Source organism: Drosophila miranda, chromosome 4 (assembly GCF_003369915.1).
Source record: "Drosophila miranda strain MSH22 chromosome 4, D.miranda_PacBio2.1, whole genome shotgun sequence".
NCBI classification, from domain to species: Eukaryota; Metazoa; Arthropoda; class Insecta; order Diptera; family Drosophilidae; genus Drosophila; species Drosophila miranda.
In genome coordinates, this window is record NC_046677.1 from 25,947,714 (window position 1) to 25,965,761 (window position 18,048).

General features: G+C 44.1%; 2 protein-coding genes across 22 annotated transcripts in view; one reads left to right on the top strand and one right to left on the bottom strand.

The window, feature by feature from the left end:
* LOC108161745 (nesprin-1) overlaps positions 1-11,144 on the top strand; it is a 123,619-nt gene extending 112,475 nt beyond the window's left edge. For 13 of the 21 annotated variants that reach the window (XM_033393545.1, XM_017296072.2, XM_017296073.2 and 10 more), the window contains 8 exons: positions 868-1,173; positions 2,651-2,908; positions 4,382-7,347; positions 8,098-8,136; positions 8,465-9,091; positions 9,812-9,953; positions 10,229-10,296; positions 10,519-10,759. In XM_033393545.1, the coding sequence (XP_033249436.1) occupies positions 868-1,173; positions 2,651-2,908; positions 4,382-7,347; positions 8,098-8,136; positions 8,465-9,091; positions 9,812-9,953; positions 10,229-10,296; positions 10,519-10,759 (4,647 nt within the window). Of the gene's footprint in view, positions 1-867; positions 1,174-2,650; positions 2,909-4,381; positions 7,348-8,097; positions 8,137-8,464; positions 9,092-9,811; positions 9,954-10,228; positions 10,297-10,518 lie in introns of all 21 variants that reach the window. The other 8 variants (XM_017296078.2, XM_017296079.2, XM_017296076.2 and 5 more) reach the window with 5 other exon arrangements.
* A 1,158-nt stretch (positions 11,145-12,302) lies between these two features.
* Positions 12,303-14,283, bottom strand: LOC108161748 (lysosomal Pro-X carboxypeptidase). Its single transcript, XM_017296081.2, has one exon. The coding sequence runs from the start codon at positions 14,147-14,149 to the stop codon at positions 12,725-12,727; it is 1,425 nt and encodes a 474-aa protein (XP_017151570.1). The 5' UTR covers positions 14,150-14,283; the 3' UTR covers positions 12,303-12,724.
* Positions 14,284-18,048: the final 3,765 nt, after the last annotated feature.

Genomic DNA, 18,048 nt, shown 5'->3' on the forward strand with positions numbered 1-18,048 from the left:
CTATGCTTATCAGCATCACTTGAAAACTTCTTGTTTTTCCCAATCGAAAATTCCTACAAAAGGTGGTGCCTTTTCTGATTTTCAATCAGTTTGCTTTGAGCATACGCGCTGGAAAATTATTTGTCTCTTATTTCGTGAAATTTTAAGATATTTTCTTCATTTTGTGTGCCATAAAATTCAGCCATAAATATTGTTTGAGAGGTATAACAAAATATCGATTATTATCCACATTTTTTAATTAACAAAAAGTTTAGTTTCGAAAAAAGTTTCTATCTAATTGGTAGTGATTTTCTTCAATTGGTACAGAAAAAGCAGCATAATTGTTTAATTAAATTCGTAATTGACCCAAAAATTTGTTTAATTTGTATGAGGAAATTTTCGTTGTGCCTCCTAGAATACATTAAATATCACTCGCATAAACCACAATCGAAGGATACTTATTTATAAAAAAGAAAATCAACGTTTACTTTTCATGTATTCCTCATACCCAGCTTTGCCAGTTCACAAAAGTACCCTCTCTTGTACGAGTATTCTTATCCAACAAATTTATTATAAGTAATTTCAAAGAACTTTTCTAATGCATAGCTCTATGCATTCGTGTTTGTGTGCGTGACAAACATGATTATAAATTCGTGATGCCCTATCTATTCCGTACATTCTACACGGTATCAAAGCTTTAGCGTAAGCTTTTGCTGGCGGCTCTCCCTGCTCTTTCTGTAGCAAGTTTTGTCCGCGGCAGGCAGTTGTCGTTAGCTTCGAACCGAGCGCGTATCGCATTCGTCGGTCGTCGGTCGCGTCTATAAATCCCCATTTATACAAATGTACTAATCCATCCATCCGTCTCTTGAATATCCGTCCAATCGCCAGGGTCTGGCCGGCGATCTACACAACCGCGAAGAACTGATCGATGAGCTTAAGGGCGCCGCCAAGCCCCTGATCGAGAGCTGTGATGTGCAAATCGTCGAACAGATCGAATCGGCTGTGCAGGATGCGGTAGTGGCCTGGAATGACACCACTGAGAATCTGCAGCAGCTCTGCACACGCTACCAGCGAGCCGTCGAACTCTGGGATAAATATCGCAACGCCTCGGCGGCCGTTCAGAGTTCCATTGACCAGCAAATGGATACGGTCAAGTCCTTGGAGCAGCCCTTGGACGCCCTACAACATGCCAAGGTAAGTCTTTCTATTGTAAGTAGATGACGTGACCACCAACCACTACAACTACCCTAGACATAGGAGTACATTGGTGGGGCTGATTGGGCTTTCCCACCCAATATGTGTGGGTGGGTGGACTGTTTGATTTTTTGGCGGCAACGAGTACGAACGGAACTATGACCCTTTAATTGCTCTCCACAGACCTACTAATACCCATCATACCTATAATTACATTGATTTTCCGTAGTTCTATCCAGTTCCATATCTACCTTACCTGTGTTTATGTTCTGTTTTTTTGGACTCGTCAATGTAATCGGTTGTAATAGTAATAGCCCCAGAGCGGTGGGCTCCTCCATACCGTGATATGTGTGCGCGGCGCGGTGCGGTAACTTTTCCCTAACGTTTGTTGTGTCATAAATTATGCTCGAACAAATAGACACACAAAATGTGCGATGACTGATTTCTTATATTAGGTATTTACTTTAAAAATTAACGCATACTCTAGTCGCCAGTCGCTGGTCGCCAGTGGCTGGTCCGCTGTGTGCTTATTGATCAGTATGGTCGTGTACCAACTTGCTGTAATTATATTTTTGGACAGCGCCAGCTGTCATTTCACATGGTAGGAGGTTGGAGGGAGAGTTTATCAACCCGGTTGGAGCATTCAGAATTTCGTATACATATGTATGCAGTAGCTGTTTTATCAACAGAAGGCCCAAAATGCCTTGAGCCTCCTCCGGTATGGGATAAAAGATAAATGTATTTCCAAACACTACCTACTCTACTATGCTGTGACTGTGGCTGTTGGGTTTTCAATGCCAAAATGTTGGACTTGTTTTTGTTTGCTTTTGCCCCATGCCCCGGCGATAAAGCATCGCCGCCAAATATTCCACAGATGATATCATAGGGCACGCGGCAAAGCAAACGAAGGGCCCTCTGGCTCTACACAGCTTATAGTACGAGAAATGCGCTTGCCTTTAAATTAGAAATAAGTGTCGGAGAAAACAGAACAGAACAGAGCATGACCTGTTTTTTTTTGTCTAAATTGAAAACGAAAGTGCGCTTGCGGTGTGGGGCCCTAATTACATTTTGTCGAGCAGAGGGAAATGGTGGTGCGTTCCGCCTGCACTCGACACCGTACGACACTGGGGTATACGACAATTGATAAGGGCTGACCGGCTAGACCCGGCCGGCTTGAGCTAAATACTATTTGTTGCGGCTATATAGCACACACATACGAGTATATCTCTAAATATAGACGATTGACATTTTGCATGCAATCCACAAAAAAATATATTTCAACAGTCGCGTTGTGGGGTTTCTTCATTTCATTCCTTATATTTTTCGTATACAAAAAGAAACTTAAACTATTAAAGAAACCTGATTCTCTTTTAGGGAAAAATGTATATAATTAAGTAGGTTTTTTTCTATTTTTTTTGGCAGTCATTAACTAACTTGATTTCCATCTCCAACTCTCTTTCCATCTGTCTTCTCGCAGGCCTGCCAAGATAATCTGACCACACAAAATGATAGACTCTTGGAACTGCGTGACATTGTGGCCAAGATAGCCGCCGATGTGGGTCTGGATGCCTCAGCCCTGATGCAGGGCGAACTGGATGCTTTGGGTCAACGTTTGGCCGAATGCAAAGATGCCATCACCACACTGGCCAATGTGGCCGAAACGCAGGACAAAGAGCGCAAAGAACTGGACAAGGAGGTGACACAGGCCAAGGTTTACTTCAACAACGTGCAGCAGGTGAGTGTTTTAGTTAAACGCGAAAGAAAACAGTGTCTGTGGCGGCAACTTGGGAACACTCCGTCGCTCCATCTATCTATCGATTATAACTAGGAATACGAATGTGGACGGATATTGGCATATGTTGGTTGGATGTCGGTGTCGATGTCGATGTCGATGTCGGTGGGATGGGATGGGATTGGGGCTTGTGGGAATTCCCACACAAACAGAGCACAACACACGGCACTGGGGCTCTGGGGCTCTGGCTAGCCGGCTACTGCTACTGCCACTGTTGTTGTTAATCCCATACGAAGGACATGCTATTTTAAGTGGGTTAAAAGTTGAAAAACTTTTCGTGTACAATACTAACACTCACAGTGGTACCGTACCCCACATCGGCTCATTATTGATTGATGGCGGCGTGACCAGGGCGTGACCTGATATTCTTGTGGGGCGACAGACTTATAAAATAATAATTGACACTTTAGCTAAAGCTAAACGAAACTGACTTCTGAAGATGCTGAATATTTGATAAAACAGAAAGGTAGTATTAATATTAAATTCGTTGTGGGGGGATATACATTTAGTCAGTTTAGGTGACAAATAAAGTTTTATGTTGGTCAGATGCAAAGCCAGTTACAGGAAGGCCTTGCTGACATTTAAATGATTTCTAGGAAACCGCCCTGTATTATACATATATTTCTTTTGAAGGCCTTGTGACTCTGGCTATAGCTGTTCATTGTAGCATAGGATTTATCGTAGGCTACTACAATGCACAAAATGAAACAATTTATATGTATATATCCGTATTTCTTGATTAAAAAATTCGATGACTCAAAATCTTACTTTCGATGAAATGTAAATTGCTTAAGGGACTATTAGAATGCCTTAAGTGGCTGTTAAGACTTTCAGTAAACCATAATATTGTTAGCTAATGTTGAGGCAGTTCCATCAACTATTTCTGAAGATCAATATCCTTAATTGTTATTGTTTTTACCAATATGTCTGCAAAAGGGTTTTAAACATTTATAATATGGACAGCAAAATGTTGGTCTTTAGGGTTTAGTGCAGGTAGTAGCCCCATTTCCAAGTACCTTTTGCACCACGGTGCACCCATTTTCGTCAGTTGCACCTGTGTGCGTGTCCCACCCCACAACCAGTTTAGAGCACACCGCCGCCGCCTCCCACTGCACCTCGAGACAATTGAAGTTGGGCAGAAGCAGAGGCAGAGCCAAAGGCGAAAACAGAGGCAGAAACAGAGAGCGCGTGTCGTTAGCATGAGGTCATTGCCAGTCGGTGGCAGAAAGAGTTGCGACGGGCTGTCAATGTTTCATTGTTTGAGGCGAAGCCATGCAGCAGTGGAGCCAGCCAGCCAGCGGTAACTGGAGACATCGGAGTGCAGCCCATATTAGGGTCAGACCAATTAGCGATGCACAAACAACTGACCAGCAATGCAAATATATTAATGTATCTCTTTCTTTTTCCATATTGAAGGACATATCACGTGATGCGCCGCAAACGCCCAGGGAAAGCGAAGAGCAGTTGGCCGCCCTGCGTGCCCATCTACAGACGCTGGCCCGCACGGAGGAGCAGCTGCGGCAGCTGCGTGAACACCAGCAGCAAAGCAATGAAGTGGCGCCCGCAACTGGCGCCGATGATGGGATACTGGAGGTGCTGGCCCTGTGGCAGAAGATATTCCAGGACACGTTCCAGGAGTACCATCGCCTGTCGACGCGTCTGGCCCGCAGCCAGAATAGCTCGGAGGCACTGCGCCTGTGGCGTCAGTATCTGCAGCATGTCCAGTCCTTCCTCTCCTGTGCCATACCCGAGGACTACAGCAGTCTGCGAGAGCAGCAGCAGCTGTGTGCCATCCACCAGAACCTGCTCATCTCGCAGCAGAGCGTGCTCGCGGAGACGCCACTCGAGTCGGAGCTCTCCGAGCAATACAAGGCGCTGACCAATCTGCACAACGAAACGCTGTCGCGGATCATGCAACGCAACGGGGAACTGGAGCGTCGTGTGAGCGGCTGGAACGCCTACCGCCAGCAGCTGGCGGCCCTGCTCGACTGGCTGAGACAGCGCGAGGCGGAGCGCAACAATCTCCAACTGCGCTACATCCACCTCAAGCGGGTGCCGCACCTCAAGAGCCGCCTGGACGGTCTGCTCCAGCAGCTAGACCAGGGCGAGCAGCAGAGCAAGTCCCTGCAGGAGCAGCAGCAACAGCTGTCCCGTCACTGCGACGAGGCCCTGGCCACAGCCATGCGCATGGAGCAGGCCAGCATCGGGCAGCGAATTAACAATCTGCGTGCCGCACTCGAGACATGGCAGGGATTCCTGCACCGCATCAGCCAGCTATCGGAGACCTACGAGCAGCGTGTCCTGCAGCTCCAAAAAGAGTTTGGAGCAGCCCAGAAACTGCTGGACAGCAGCAGCGAACCACTGCCCACCCAGCCGGCGGCCATTGAACAGCTGCTGCAAGCCCTGCGCGCACAGCGTGTCCAGTTGGGGGCACAGGTACCGGCGCTGGAGAGCCTGATGGTCACCCAGGAGGAGCTAAAGGAGTGCGTGAGCCCGCACGACATGAAGACGATCCGTCAGCGCAACTGGCTGTTGTGGCAACAGCACGCGGACCTCGACTACCAGCTGGTGAGCCTCATCAACAGCATCGACGAGCGCCTGTCCCTGCAATCCAACTACCAGATTCGCTACGGACGCATCTCCCAGTGGCTGCAGCGTCTCGAGCAGCGCGTCGAGCGCGATGCCGATGTCTCTGCCATGGCCAACCCAGAGCAGGCAGCTAAGCAGCTGGAGCAGCAAGTCAATGCAGAGCTGCAGCTGCGCGACAAGGAGCGCGAATGGCTGCTGTCCACCAGTCGGGAGCTGCTCACGCTGTACGCCGACGAGCCTGAGGTTCGGGCCCAGGTACAGCAGCAGAGCGATGCCCTCATCGATCGCTGGCAGCGACTCAAGTACCTGTGCAAGCAGCGAGCCACGAAGATCGGGGAGCTAAAGATGACGCTGCTGCGACTGGAGGAGAGGATAGCCCTCATCCGCGCCTGGCTCTTCGAAGTCGAGTCGCAGCTGGACAAACCCCTCAGCTTCGAGAGCTACACCCCGAACGTGATCGAGGCCAAGCTGAAAGAGCACGAGCAAATCCAGCGATCCATCGAGCACCACAGCAGCAATGTCGGCGAGGTCCTGAATCTCGTCGAGATGCTGTTGAACGATGCTGACAGCTGGCGCACTCAGGTGAACACCTCCGGCCTGGCCTCCTCCGCCCAGAATCTGGAGCTGCGCTGGAAGAACGTGTGCAGCCAGTCCGCGGAGCGCAAACAGCGCATCCTCAGCATCTGGAATCTCCTGCAGAGCCTGATCAAACAGACAGCCGAGCACAAGAACTGGCTGGGCAAGCAGGAGACCCAGCTGGCGGGCTACGAACGTGACCACAAGTCCAGCGGCAAGCAGAAGCTGGAGGAGCGCCAGAAGGAGCTACGCTCCAAGCTCGATGAACTTGACAGTCAGTCGGTGAATCTGCGGCATCTGGAGCAGACCTACGCCAAGCTGACGATGGGCACTGGTGTGGAGCCCGAGAACATACAGAAACTCACGCTCCCCACCAAGGTGATGCTGAGCAAGTGGCGCCAACTGACGCCCCGGTGTCATGCCCTGCTCGATGCCATCGACAAGGATGCAAAGGTGCTGCGAGAATTCCATACCGCCCAGCAGGAGGCCACTCAATCCCTGACGGCCATTCAGAAGGCCCTAGAGCAACTGCCCAGCGCAACAGCCGAGGATCAACAGAACGGCAAGGCAGAGCCCAAGGCGGTGCTGCAGCGTTTGGAGAGCCTGGAGCGCAAGCTACAGGATGCCCAAAAGCATGTCCAGCAAGCGGATGCCTTGGCGCAAGAGGCCAAATCACGACCCAAGCAGCAGCAGCCGCAACTGAAGCAGATGCTCGAACTGATGACGGTCTACACCACACTCTGGCAGACGGTTCAGACGCGGATCGTCACCCTGAAGACCAGTTGGCTGGCCAGAGCGGCACAAAGTGCTGCCGGAGCAGTCAACGAGGCGGCCAATGCAGCCGTTCAGGTGAACACGCTGTCGCAACGGAAGATACGCCAGGCTCAGCAGATGCATCGCGAGACCTCCATCACTGCCAAGGATGCGTACATCATGGAGCTGCAGACGGCCATTGCCGAGTGCCAGAACAATCTGGACGAGCTGCAGCGCACGATTGTGGACAAGACGCGCAAGCCGGGACCCCAGAAGATAGCCAAGCTGCTGGGCAATGCCCAGTCCTCCACGGAATTGGTCAAGCATCTCAGCAATCTGCTCCTAACCGAATGCCAGGCCGACAACCAGGCCGCCCAGTCGGAAACCGTCTCAGAGCTCACGTTGCGCTTTGACACACTGCAATCGCAGTGGAAGGCGCGACAGCAGCACGATCAAAATGCAAGGTAAGCATATCCCATTTCCCAGATATATCTTTTCTTAGATGTACGTTTACTGAAGATTTGCAAAGCCTTAGATTCCTGATAGTTATCGCTTGTGTTCTTTTTGTGTGCTTTCTAATTTTGTGGTGGAGTTTGCTTCGTTTGTTCCGTGTCTATTCCAGATGAATGCATCCGTGAATTATAGTTAATAAAAAAATAATTGTGGAGTGAAAGTGGCATATTGTATAACCATTATTTGCTCTGTGTCTCAACTGCTCCCAAAGCAACATCTTTTCGAGAGGCAAACGGCATCCTGTCTAGTGGATCATACTAAAACAGATGACTTGTGTTTGTCTACAGTAATCTTAAAGTTATAGTTATAGTTAACTAGGGATTAATGTAATAACTATATGCAAGCCATTCAATTTCCACATGACACGGCACATTGATGCCCGACGGAGAATAGTAGTAACATTGAATTTCGACTCGAGTTTCCCTAATTGGGCTTTTGTTTTGTTCTTTAAATCCTAAATTGAATCCTTTGGTTTTGCAAGTTCTTTGATATTGGTCGATCTATCTGTTATTGGTGTTTGGTTGTGGTTTTTTGACTAACAAAATGTTTTATTGCTTTCCATCTCTCGCTGTTGCCTACTTCTGTCACACACCCACATACTACACACAAACACGCGACACGCCTAAACACTCTATAAAACATCCCACCCTAAAAACGCTTAACTTGAACGAACGTGCGCATTCATGATGCCATGATACCAGGTGCCTACTACCTGCGTCCTACAAGTACAACTGCATACAGTAAGTGTTCGCTAAATACCTACATAAATACATATGTACCTGCCCGCCTGCCTGTCCCTCAATTTTTGTTCAACCTCCTGCTGTGTCTCCGTGTTCTGCGTGTGTTGGGACAGAGCCTCCACTAGACAAAAGCTGGCAGATGCTACCCAAATGACTGCCAGACTCCAAGGTGGAGCACAGCAAAAGAGGGAGAACTATGATACTCAAGCGTCAGCTGCTTAAAGCCAAATTAAAGCTATTTTGATATGGCCCAGCTTGTGCTAACAATTAGATCGTACTCATCTGCTGAATTCAAATACTAATATCTTTTCCTTTTTGTCTTCCTTAGCGAGGTCGGCCGTCTAACGTGTCCGCTCTGCACGCAACGCAACTGGCAGCAGATCGACAACGATCTGTGGCGCCTGGAGCAGTGGCTGCAGTTCGCCGAGAGCACCCAAAAGGCTCAATCGACCCCACCGTCCAACATTGAACTGCTGGAGGATGTAACACAGGATCATCGCGAGTTCCTGCTGGATCTGGAGAGTCACAAGTCGATCATCTCGTCGCTGAATGTGGTCGGTGATCATCTGGCCACCCATACCCTGGACACTGAGAAGGCCCGCCAGCTACGCTCTCGCCTCGAAGCGGATAACGAGCGCTGGAACAATGTCTGCATCAATGCCACCAAATGGCAGGCTCTTCTCCAGACCGCCCTCATGGGCAACAGTGAGTTCCATCAGACCATCGATGAGCTGGTCGATTGGCTGCAGCGAACCGAGCAGAACATCAAGGCCTCCGAGCCCGTGGATCTCACCGAGGAGCGTTCGGTCCTTGAAACCAAATTCAAGAAATTCAAGGATCTGCGCGCCGAATTGGAGCGCTGTGAGCCGCGTGTCGTGAGTCTACAGGATGCCGCCGATCAGCTACTGCGCTCTGTCGAAGGCTCTGAGGAACAGTCCCAACATACCTATGAAAGGTAAGGTCTCCCAGGTGCCAGTTCCGAGGGCGGAACGAAACGATTCGTAGGTGCCGCTTGAGCTTAGGAATGCCTAAGATTTTAGGAGTTAGGTTTAAATAAAAATGGATGGGCTATAGAACTTTCGTTAGTTGGACGGAAATTATTTTTGTGGATTTTTGTTTTTTATTTTTTGTAGAATTATTGGGTTTTTCAATATGATAATCTTAAAATAAGTAATTTACTTCTAATAGAATTCTATTAGTTAGATCTTTCCTACCTCTTCCTACTCCATGTGCTTATTCCATTCAAATTTCTAAAGATATCGGCCTTTAATGCTTTTTTTTACATTCTCCACCAACAAATCAAACCTCTTTTGGAACACCAATTCCTGTACAAATATTATCAACATTATTCCAACTAAATTATACTAAAAACTATCTCAACTTTCGGCACATCTCTGCACTTTCAATGTCCCTCGATCGGGGGACACTACTCCGCCTAGTAGAAATGATAATTTTTCATTTGTTGTTTAGTCTACAAAAAACAATCAGTATCAAATCGTATCCAAACATTTTTTTTGCCTATAAAGAACATTTTGTGTTTGCTGTTTTTGTTGCGTTACATATATTTATTTTTTTGTGTTATTTTTGGTACTCAAAATTCTTTCGTCCGCCCATTCTAACCCTTCATCCGAACATACACCCCAAGAGCCGTTGGCAAATGTTTTAAATGTTCTAGAACCCTTTCCAGATTGACCGATCTCCGTCTGCGTCTGCAATCCCTGCGTCGCCTCTCCGGCATCTACATCGTCAAGCTGGGCGCAGTGCTCGGCTATGAGGGCGACAATCTTGGTGTGCCGCTACACATGTTGTCGAGTGAGGTAAGTCCCAGTCCAACTCTAAGCCTTAAAGTGGTTCCCGTTCAAGAACTTGAATTGTCCTTAAACAAAAAGAAAAAAGAAACTCTGTTTTTTATTTGTTGATTTGTAAGCGCACCAAAAGTAAAGTAAGTGAAACCAATTGGCAGTCCAAAATTGAATGACAAGTGTACTATAAATGGAGACCCACTGAAACAAAAATTGAAACAAAATTGATTATGATTTATATTATTTTTAATTTATTTTATTTCCTTTCTTTTCCATTATGGCATATCTAGCTTTTGGATAATACTACATTATCAACCTCTTCTATGCAGGCCGCCGCACCAAACACAGAAAATGCAAAGTAAATATCGATAGAAGTATAATTTTTCGGTTCAGAATGCATCGTAGATTAAATTAGATCAATTTGATTTTGAGCAACATGTGCACCTCTTACATTGTCCCCACTGTATATAGGCACATGCTTAGTCAGTCCATTCTTGCATGATTTTTTTCATTGTTAAATGTGTGTGTGTGATTTGTATGGGCCATAACTAATGTATATCTCGACTACCCCCTATTATAGCAACACCGATGGCGATGCTGTCGATGGCGATGTCATCAATACCACGGTTCTGGCACGCGGTGCTCGATTCCTAGGCCGCGTTGCCCGTGCCTCCCTGCCCATACAGGCGCTCATGCTGTTGCTTTTAGGTGTGGCAACTCTGGTGCCCCACGGTGAGGACTATACGTGCATGTTCTCCAACACATTTGCCCGGAGTCTGGAACCTATGCTGTCGTATCCCCATGGACCGCCGCCAACGTAAACCCCTAACTGTCAAACGCAAATCAAAAATCGAAACCAAAGCTGTCGAGTTGCAATTGGATTAGTGCAAGAAAAAAATTTAACAGACTAACGCCCTAAATAATCAAAACAAATTCAGACTATAGCATAACGATGCCTTTTATAAGAAATTTCCTGTTTCAAAATATTTGGATTATGTAAATTGTACTTTCCGACAGTTATTGTATTTAACCGTTTAGTATGTTTATATAGCTAGAGGCATTGAATTCAAATTAATATACAAATCTGTATCTGTACTGTACATAATGATTAAATCAAACCTACTCGTATACCCCTAAAATAAAAACAACCCTAGACTCGACGAGCATAAAGAAACACAACACATGAAAGAATGAATGAAAGAAAGATAGAAACTATATTCAAACTAACGACAAAGTAACGAAACACTTTTGTAAAACGATATATACATTATACATACATATATATTTGCACAGCAAACAATTTATATATTCATATATAGACATATATATATATGATCCCAGAACTATAGAGAACCCAACATTTTGTATATAAAATACCTAAGCTAAAACGAAATCAAAATACGCACACGAAAATTTTACTCATAAGTGCACGCTCCCTTCATTTAAAGAGCAGTTGCAGCAGCCAGCGGCTTGTGAAAACACGGTATCGCGAATCTCGTGGAACATTTTTGCATTATCATGGCCACAAGCCGCTGCTGTTGACTATCCATCGGCTACGAAAATTAAAAAAATCCCAAGACAAATCATGACCCACATAGACCAAATGCCTGGGAAAGCTATTCAAAGACCAATGCTTGGGATCAGCTAAGCGTTTTTCTCCCAAATTACAAGACGCCGCGGCTGACCCTATACCATTGGCCTTTGAATAGACCCTGGACCCCTGACAGTTGTCGTTGCCCAAGGATACTCTTTACCAAACGGCCAAGCTCTCTCCCACGGCCCTGGTTAGAGGACAACTGAACTGCTTGAAGTGCACCAGCCACAGGAGCACAGTGCAGTTCCAATCCTTTAACACCAACAAAGCAGCAGCGAAGACTCGAAGACATTTTCATGCATTCCTGATACTCATTTCCAAAATTAAAACCATAGACATGACTGTCCGATGGTGCTGCCACTTTGATGGAGAGGAGCGGGCGCATCACGAGCATTGAACAAAAACGAAGTAAGTGTCCTATGCCGGTGCTAAGCCAACCAACAAATTTTTCTATATAAAGAAAATACTGTAAAATGCGTATACAAAAATTGAAATTAAAAACTAAATAAAACAAAAAAAAACGGAAAAATGCAAATTGCATGTAGAAATGGCGTAAAGTCCATCCAGTAAAAAAGAAAACATTTTGTTGTTAATATTTTTTGATAAATACCTAATTCTATTTGCCTTATACTTATCAACTTGTTTATTAAATATATTTTTTTATTATTTAACGCTTGAGCAATTATTGAGAAAATACATACATTTATTTATTAGACATATACGATTTATTATGTATTTAATTAGGTTGATTTAAATGTTAAATTTGTGTATTTCGCTGCTTCTATCTGGTTAACAATGAAACGTTATCAAATTTATATAATTTATGTAGCATTTTAAGATTTCCTTTCTTGTGAACAACTGTACCTTTATATGCATTATGATTATTAAAGAAAAATTTAAAAAAAAATTTTTGAATGGTGTATAAAATCCATATTGATAATAGATAGATGCTTCCTTATCGCGGGCATCACGAACAGACGGCAGGTCAGTTTGTAATCAAAAACGAGCGCTAGTTCAAGTTCATAGAGTCTTTAAATGAGTTTAAGAACAGAATTTTAAAATAATATAATATTTATTTATAAAATCCATATTAAGATACATATTTGTGTAGGGTTGATTATAATGGCTTTGTATTGCTTGTTCGAATAGGGCTAAACTCTGGGTGGGTAGGAATTGACCCATTATTTCAAAATTAGAACTCGTGTATCCATCGGGCTATTATAGAAGCTTCCTTATTGCGCGCATCGCGCACCGACGGAGGATCTGCAGGGTCGCTGTGTCGCAAGTCCAAGTGATGTGCGCCCTCCGGCAAAATTATAATATCCACCTTATTATTCGGGGCTTGCAAAACACCGCCTCCACTCCATGGGTCCAGCAAGCCGTTGCTAAAAATGATATTGGTGGCCGTCTCAATATTACTGCCCCCATAACGTAGGATTATGTCGTATGGCTTGGGTGTTAGACGGTAGTCCTTGTAGCACTTGTCGGAAAATTCCTTAAAGTTCCAGCTCGATGGACGGAACATAGAGTCGGTGCCGTTGGAGCAGAATGGCATGACCATCTGGTTGCATGTCTGTACATTCCAGCCGGAATCGTCAGCATTTGAGTTGACAGAGATGTCCAGGCATTTGACGGAGCCAGTGTAGTTTGTGTAGACAGCAAGGGCACTGGCCATGGCATGCAGCAGATCGGCATCGCTCTGGTGCAGATCCTTAAGATAAAAGCAGACCTGTCGCACTGGATATGCCGGTAGCGGTGCCAGGAAACTGCTGTTGTACGGATAGTTGACCATAGCCAGATTCCCGTAGACCTCCTCTATGTAATCCAGGAATTTCTTCAGGTCTGCATCGTTCTTGATAGGATGGCACAGATTGAAAGCATCGGAGATTTGTTTCTTTCCTGCCTCGGTGCCACCCAGCGTCTCAAAAGTCTTCCACGATCGGCCAATGTTGGTCGTACAATTGGAATTATAGGCATTCTGAAAAACCGATGTCACGATCCTGTAGAATATATCACAGTCGGTTATGCCAGGAAACTGGAGAATGGGTGCCGACGCAGCTAATGCTCCGGCCACAAGGTGCGGATACTTCATGCGGAACCAGGCCGCCAGCATGCCGCCATAAGAGCCTCCAAAGGCCACCACCGGAAGCGGAAGATCGTTGCGTAGGAAGGTGATCAACATTGCGTAATCCTCCAGCGTCTGCTCCACCGTAAAGTAGGCCAAGTGATCCGGCATGCTGGCGTTGAAGGTTGAGGCGCCGAATGGCAGTGATTTTCCATAATAGCGATGTTCCGCAAAAATGAGTACGGCCCGCTGCTTCTCAGCTAGCTCCCACATGAAGCCCGTGTTCTGCGCAAACAGCTCGATGTCGCCCTCGTTGCCCGTGTAAAAGAAGATCGGGGTATGCGCATTCTTCTTGTCCACAAAGGAATCGTTGTACAGGTACCGAATGTTGAAGGTGGCATTGCTCAGAAAGCTGAAATGATCCAGCGGCACTTGGAACTCCTTGATTTCGTACTTGAACTTGACCTCAGCCGCGCCAGCTCCCACTTGAAAAGCAACAGTGCATAAAACTACACAAATTGCTGCCGCAGCAGCTCCAATTGAACCGATCATCTCGGTAACAGAACACAGTGAAATGACGCACTGGAGACTGTTCAATAAAGCAATTTATTTGCGTTCGTTATCTCCAAGCCGGGATGTCGATTGATACATACACTCATATACTGGAGACTGTTCAATAAAGCAATTTAAGTACTCTCTTTTATTGTACATATAGTGTATAAAAACGTAATAAAACGTAAGAGAAAAATCGTTCCAATTGCTCAATTTCTTTATTCCGTTGAAGAATGCTGCCTAACTAAAACCATTAGCTCTGCCCACATAATTTTAGGCCATTAATGAATACAATTTTCTAACAAGATTTGGCTTAGTTTTTATAGTAAGTCTTCGCCAATTTATTGTATTTACTTGACTGCAATGCACAAGGTGTTTATTTAAGACAAAAAAAAAAGGTCAACTAAAAAAAAGTGGCAACGTAAGTAAGTATGAAATGTCACGTCAACCGTGGTTTGGGCACCCATTTCATTGATATATATGAAGAAACTGTTTTTCCAAGCTGTTTTAAAACGTAATTAATATAGAAATTATCTCAGATTGTTATGTTTTGGACATATTAATGCATATGATTAGGGTCTTATAAATTTATCTCGATCCCGATACCCATATTTGGTTTCAGTAAGAAGACCACAACCTTCAGTCTCTGTTGAAAAGGTATTTCAACGATATTTTGAATAGTTTTGGCCTTTATTGGTGCATTAGATGTCAAACATTCTCTCAGTTCTATAATATCCATTTCCCAGGGTATGCAAAATGTTGCTGAATCCGCGCAATGTTGAGGGCCCATACAAAGTGAAAGTTGCCAGCAACATAAAACGTAAGAAAACGAAGTGAGTATGGAATGTAGGGACATGATTGAGCTGAAAATTGATTCCCTCAATTTGAGAAAATTTCCCACCACAAAATAGAGAGCAGGTCCCAAAAAAAGAGAGAAAGTCCAAATAAAATATACGGTCTCACTCTAAAAAAATACCGAAAATGTATCATATTCCTCGTTTTTGGACTTCCGTGGAATATTCTCATCTATATAGCACATTTAGCCATGCCCACATAATTTTATACGATTCATGAATAATTTTTCTACTTAACTGGCTTATTTTAAATACACACGTCGGCATAAGTGTTTAGCGTTGAATTTTGACGAATTGCTACGTGTTACAGCTCTCTTATCTGATTTACCACTAACTACATGAATGCATAAAGTATATTGCAAATTATCTTCGTAGTTGCATTTTGCGTTTTGTTAATATGCTTCTTATTCTCATTCGTAATCTGATCTTGGCTGGACAAAAGTATTTTGTCAGAACTTCAATTAATTTGCATTGATCTGCTGTTGATAGAAAGCGAAACCATTATTACGGATTATCTCAGTTTAGAGATTGTAAATGCTGATAAAAATTGTTTTCGTTCAACAATTTGTGAAATATGAGTAACCGAAAGGAATTCAGTGAATCTCTTAAAAATGAAATAATAGTGAAGTTCAACTCTGGTATTTCAGTGCAAAATATCAGTAGATTATAGTATATGTCACGTCAGACAAACTGCTATAAAAAAACAAATTTAAAAAAACCAACACTGCAAAAAACGCTACACGTTGTGGCAGACCACGAAAGATAACTGCCAAGACACTTTTAGTTTGCGGCAATTTAAGCAGGATGTCTTAAAAACTCCTCGATCGGCTGCCAATGACTTGAAGGGAACAGGAAATTTTGATGTCAGCGAACGGAAAATACGTAGACATCTTAAGGAAACTGATTTTGGAACATATATTACTAGAGCTATACTGCAAATAACACAGCGCAATAAGTCAAAGCGCCTTGAATTTGCCAAAAAATTAATCGGCAAATAATTTTAATTTTGGAAACATTTTTAATGGAGCGATGCAAGCAAGTGCCGTTCAGTTTCACGGCTCAAAAAAAAAAGTTTTCGTAAGAAACCTAAAAGAACGTCGCAAAAAAGTGGCACCTATATGTGTAAGAGCGATCCATGGAGGTGGGACCATAATGTTTTATGGATGCGTCGCCTACAATGGCTCGCGAAATTTAGTTCCTGTTGATGGTAGCATGAATAAAGACAAATATTTGGAAGTGCTAAACAATCACGCTTTCTCCTCTGGAGATCATTTTATTGGGGAGTCCTTTACCTTCCAACAGGACAACGCCCCGTGTCATAAAGCTAAAGTCGTTACCCAATTCTTGAAAGACATTGGGGTTAATACTTTGGACTAGCCGGCCCAGAGCTCAGACTTAAACATTATCGAGAATCTCTGGTCTTATATAAAAAGAAACCGGACTCCAAATTTGACAAGGAACCGTGAGAATAAAATCTGAGAGGTGAAATCACTCTGGAGAGAAATTGTGCTGGCTTATATCCACAGCTTAGTGGAGTCAGTTCCGAGACGTCTGCAAAAGGTGATAGAGGCAAAGGGAGGATATATATTTTGCTGATTCATCATAAAAAGTTAGTTCGTTCCATTCGTTTTTGTTTTTTTTTTACATTTTATAAAATGTCAAAATACTTATGCCACCGTCTGTTTAGGAATAATTCATTTTCATTTAACAATAAACCCACTTATCATACTTTGTTTACATACTGTTAATAGCTTAATATAATACCTATCTACGATAAATGAATATAGTTTCTACTTTGAAAAAATAAGAAGTTACAACCGAATATGTTGTGCATAATTTTTGTCAAAATACTTATGCCGATGTGTGTACTTGCTTTTAATGGATCTTGCCCAGAAAAAGGTCAAACAAAAAAACGTTCAAATTGTTCAATTTTTATATTCCGTTGAATAATGCTGGCTAACTTAAACTGGCTAACTGATAAAAAAATTGACTACAAGATTGACTGATTTTAAGCGCTCCATTTATTGTAATTTGACTAAATCAAGGACATCCATTTTTCACGATTTTCGCAAAAATCATAATCGGCCTCATTTTCGTAGTCGACATTTTGATGCCGTTCGACAGTCTGGGTCCTCGCGATCCTGATAGAGTTGGTCCTTGATCGATCTGGCCCTATGTGTCTGAGATATAGCCTTCCGAAGATTCGGAATTGCATGTCATTAAAATACTGGTTTTTTCTGCACGCTATATCTCTGCTATAAGGCAGCCGATCGGAGCGTGGCATGCCTTTTCGTGATCGGGCGAGTCCTGTAAATTGACTGCCATCGGAAAAAAGGACATCCATTTTTTCACGATTTACGCAAAAAATCATGATGGTTACATCATTAAATTTGCCAAAAATCGGCCTCATTCTCGAAGTCGACATTTTGATGCCGTTCGACTGTCCGGATCCTCGCGATCCTGGGAGAGTTGGTCCTTCATCGATCTGGCCCTATTTGTCTGAGATATAACCTTCCGAAGTCATATTCTACTACGCTTCAAGAGCCATACCTACATATATGAATGTTCAAATTACAACTAGTTCTTTCGGGTCTCAAGCTAATGCTGATTTTGTCTGTCATACTGGGGCACAAAACAGGGAGGCCACATTTGAGCGGATGGAGCCTCTATCATGTAGTGTACCAGAGTTTAAATATATATATATGTAAACAGATATATAGGCCCTTGATATCAGCAGATGGCTATGACTGAACTTAAGGACGGCGTACAACTAGGGTTGGTCGTGTGCACTCTTGCTAGGCTCGGGTCTAGCTCGCCGGATGGTCGGGGTTCTTCCTCACCTAATTGTACTATCGTACTCCACTACATTTAAATAGTGCACTTTACGGGAAACTATAAGTGATTATACAAAAACAAAGTAAACTGAAATACTGATAGCGCCGACACGCCAAATAAAAGCCCTACTGAACCATTTCTATTTAGAGAGAACCTAGGTGTTGATTGCCCCTCTCTTCTGTACCCACCCTACCATGACAATGCGTTCGA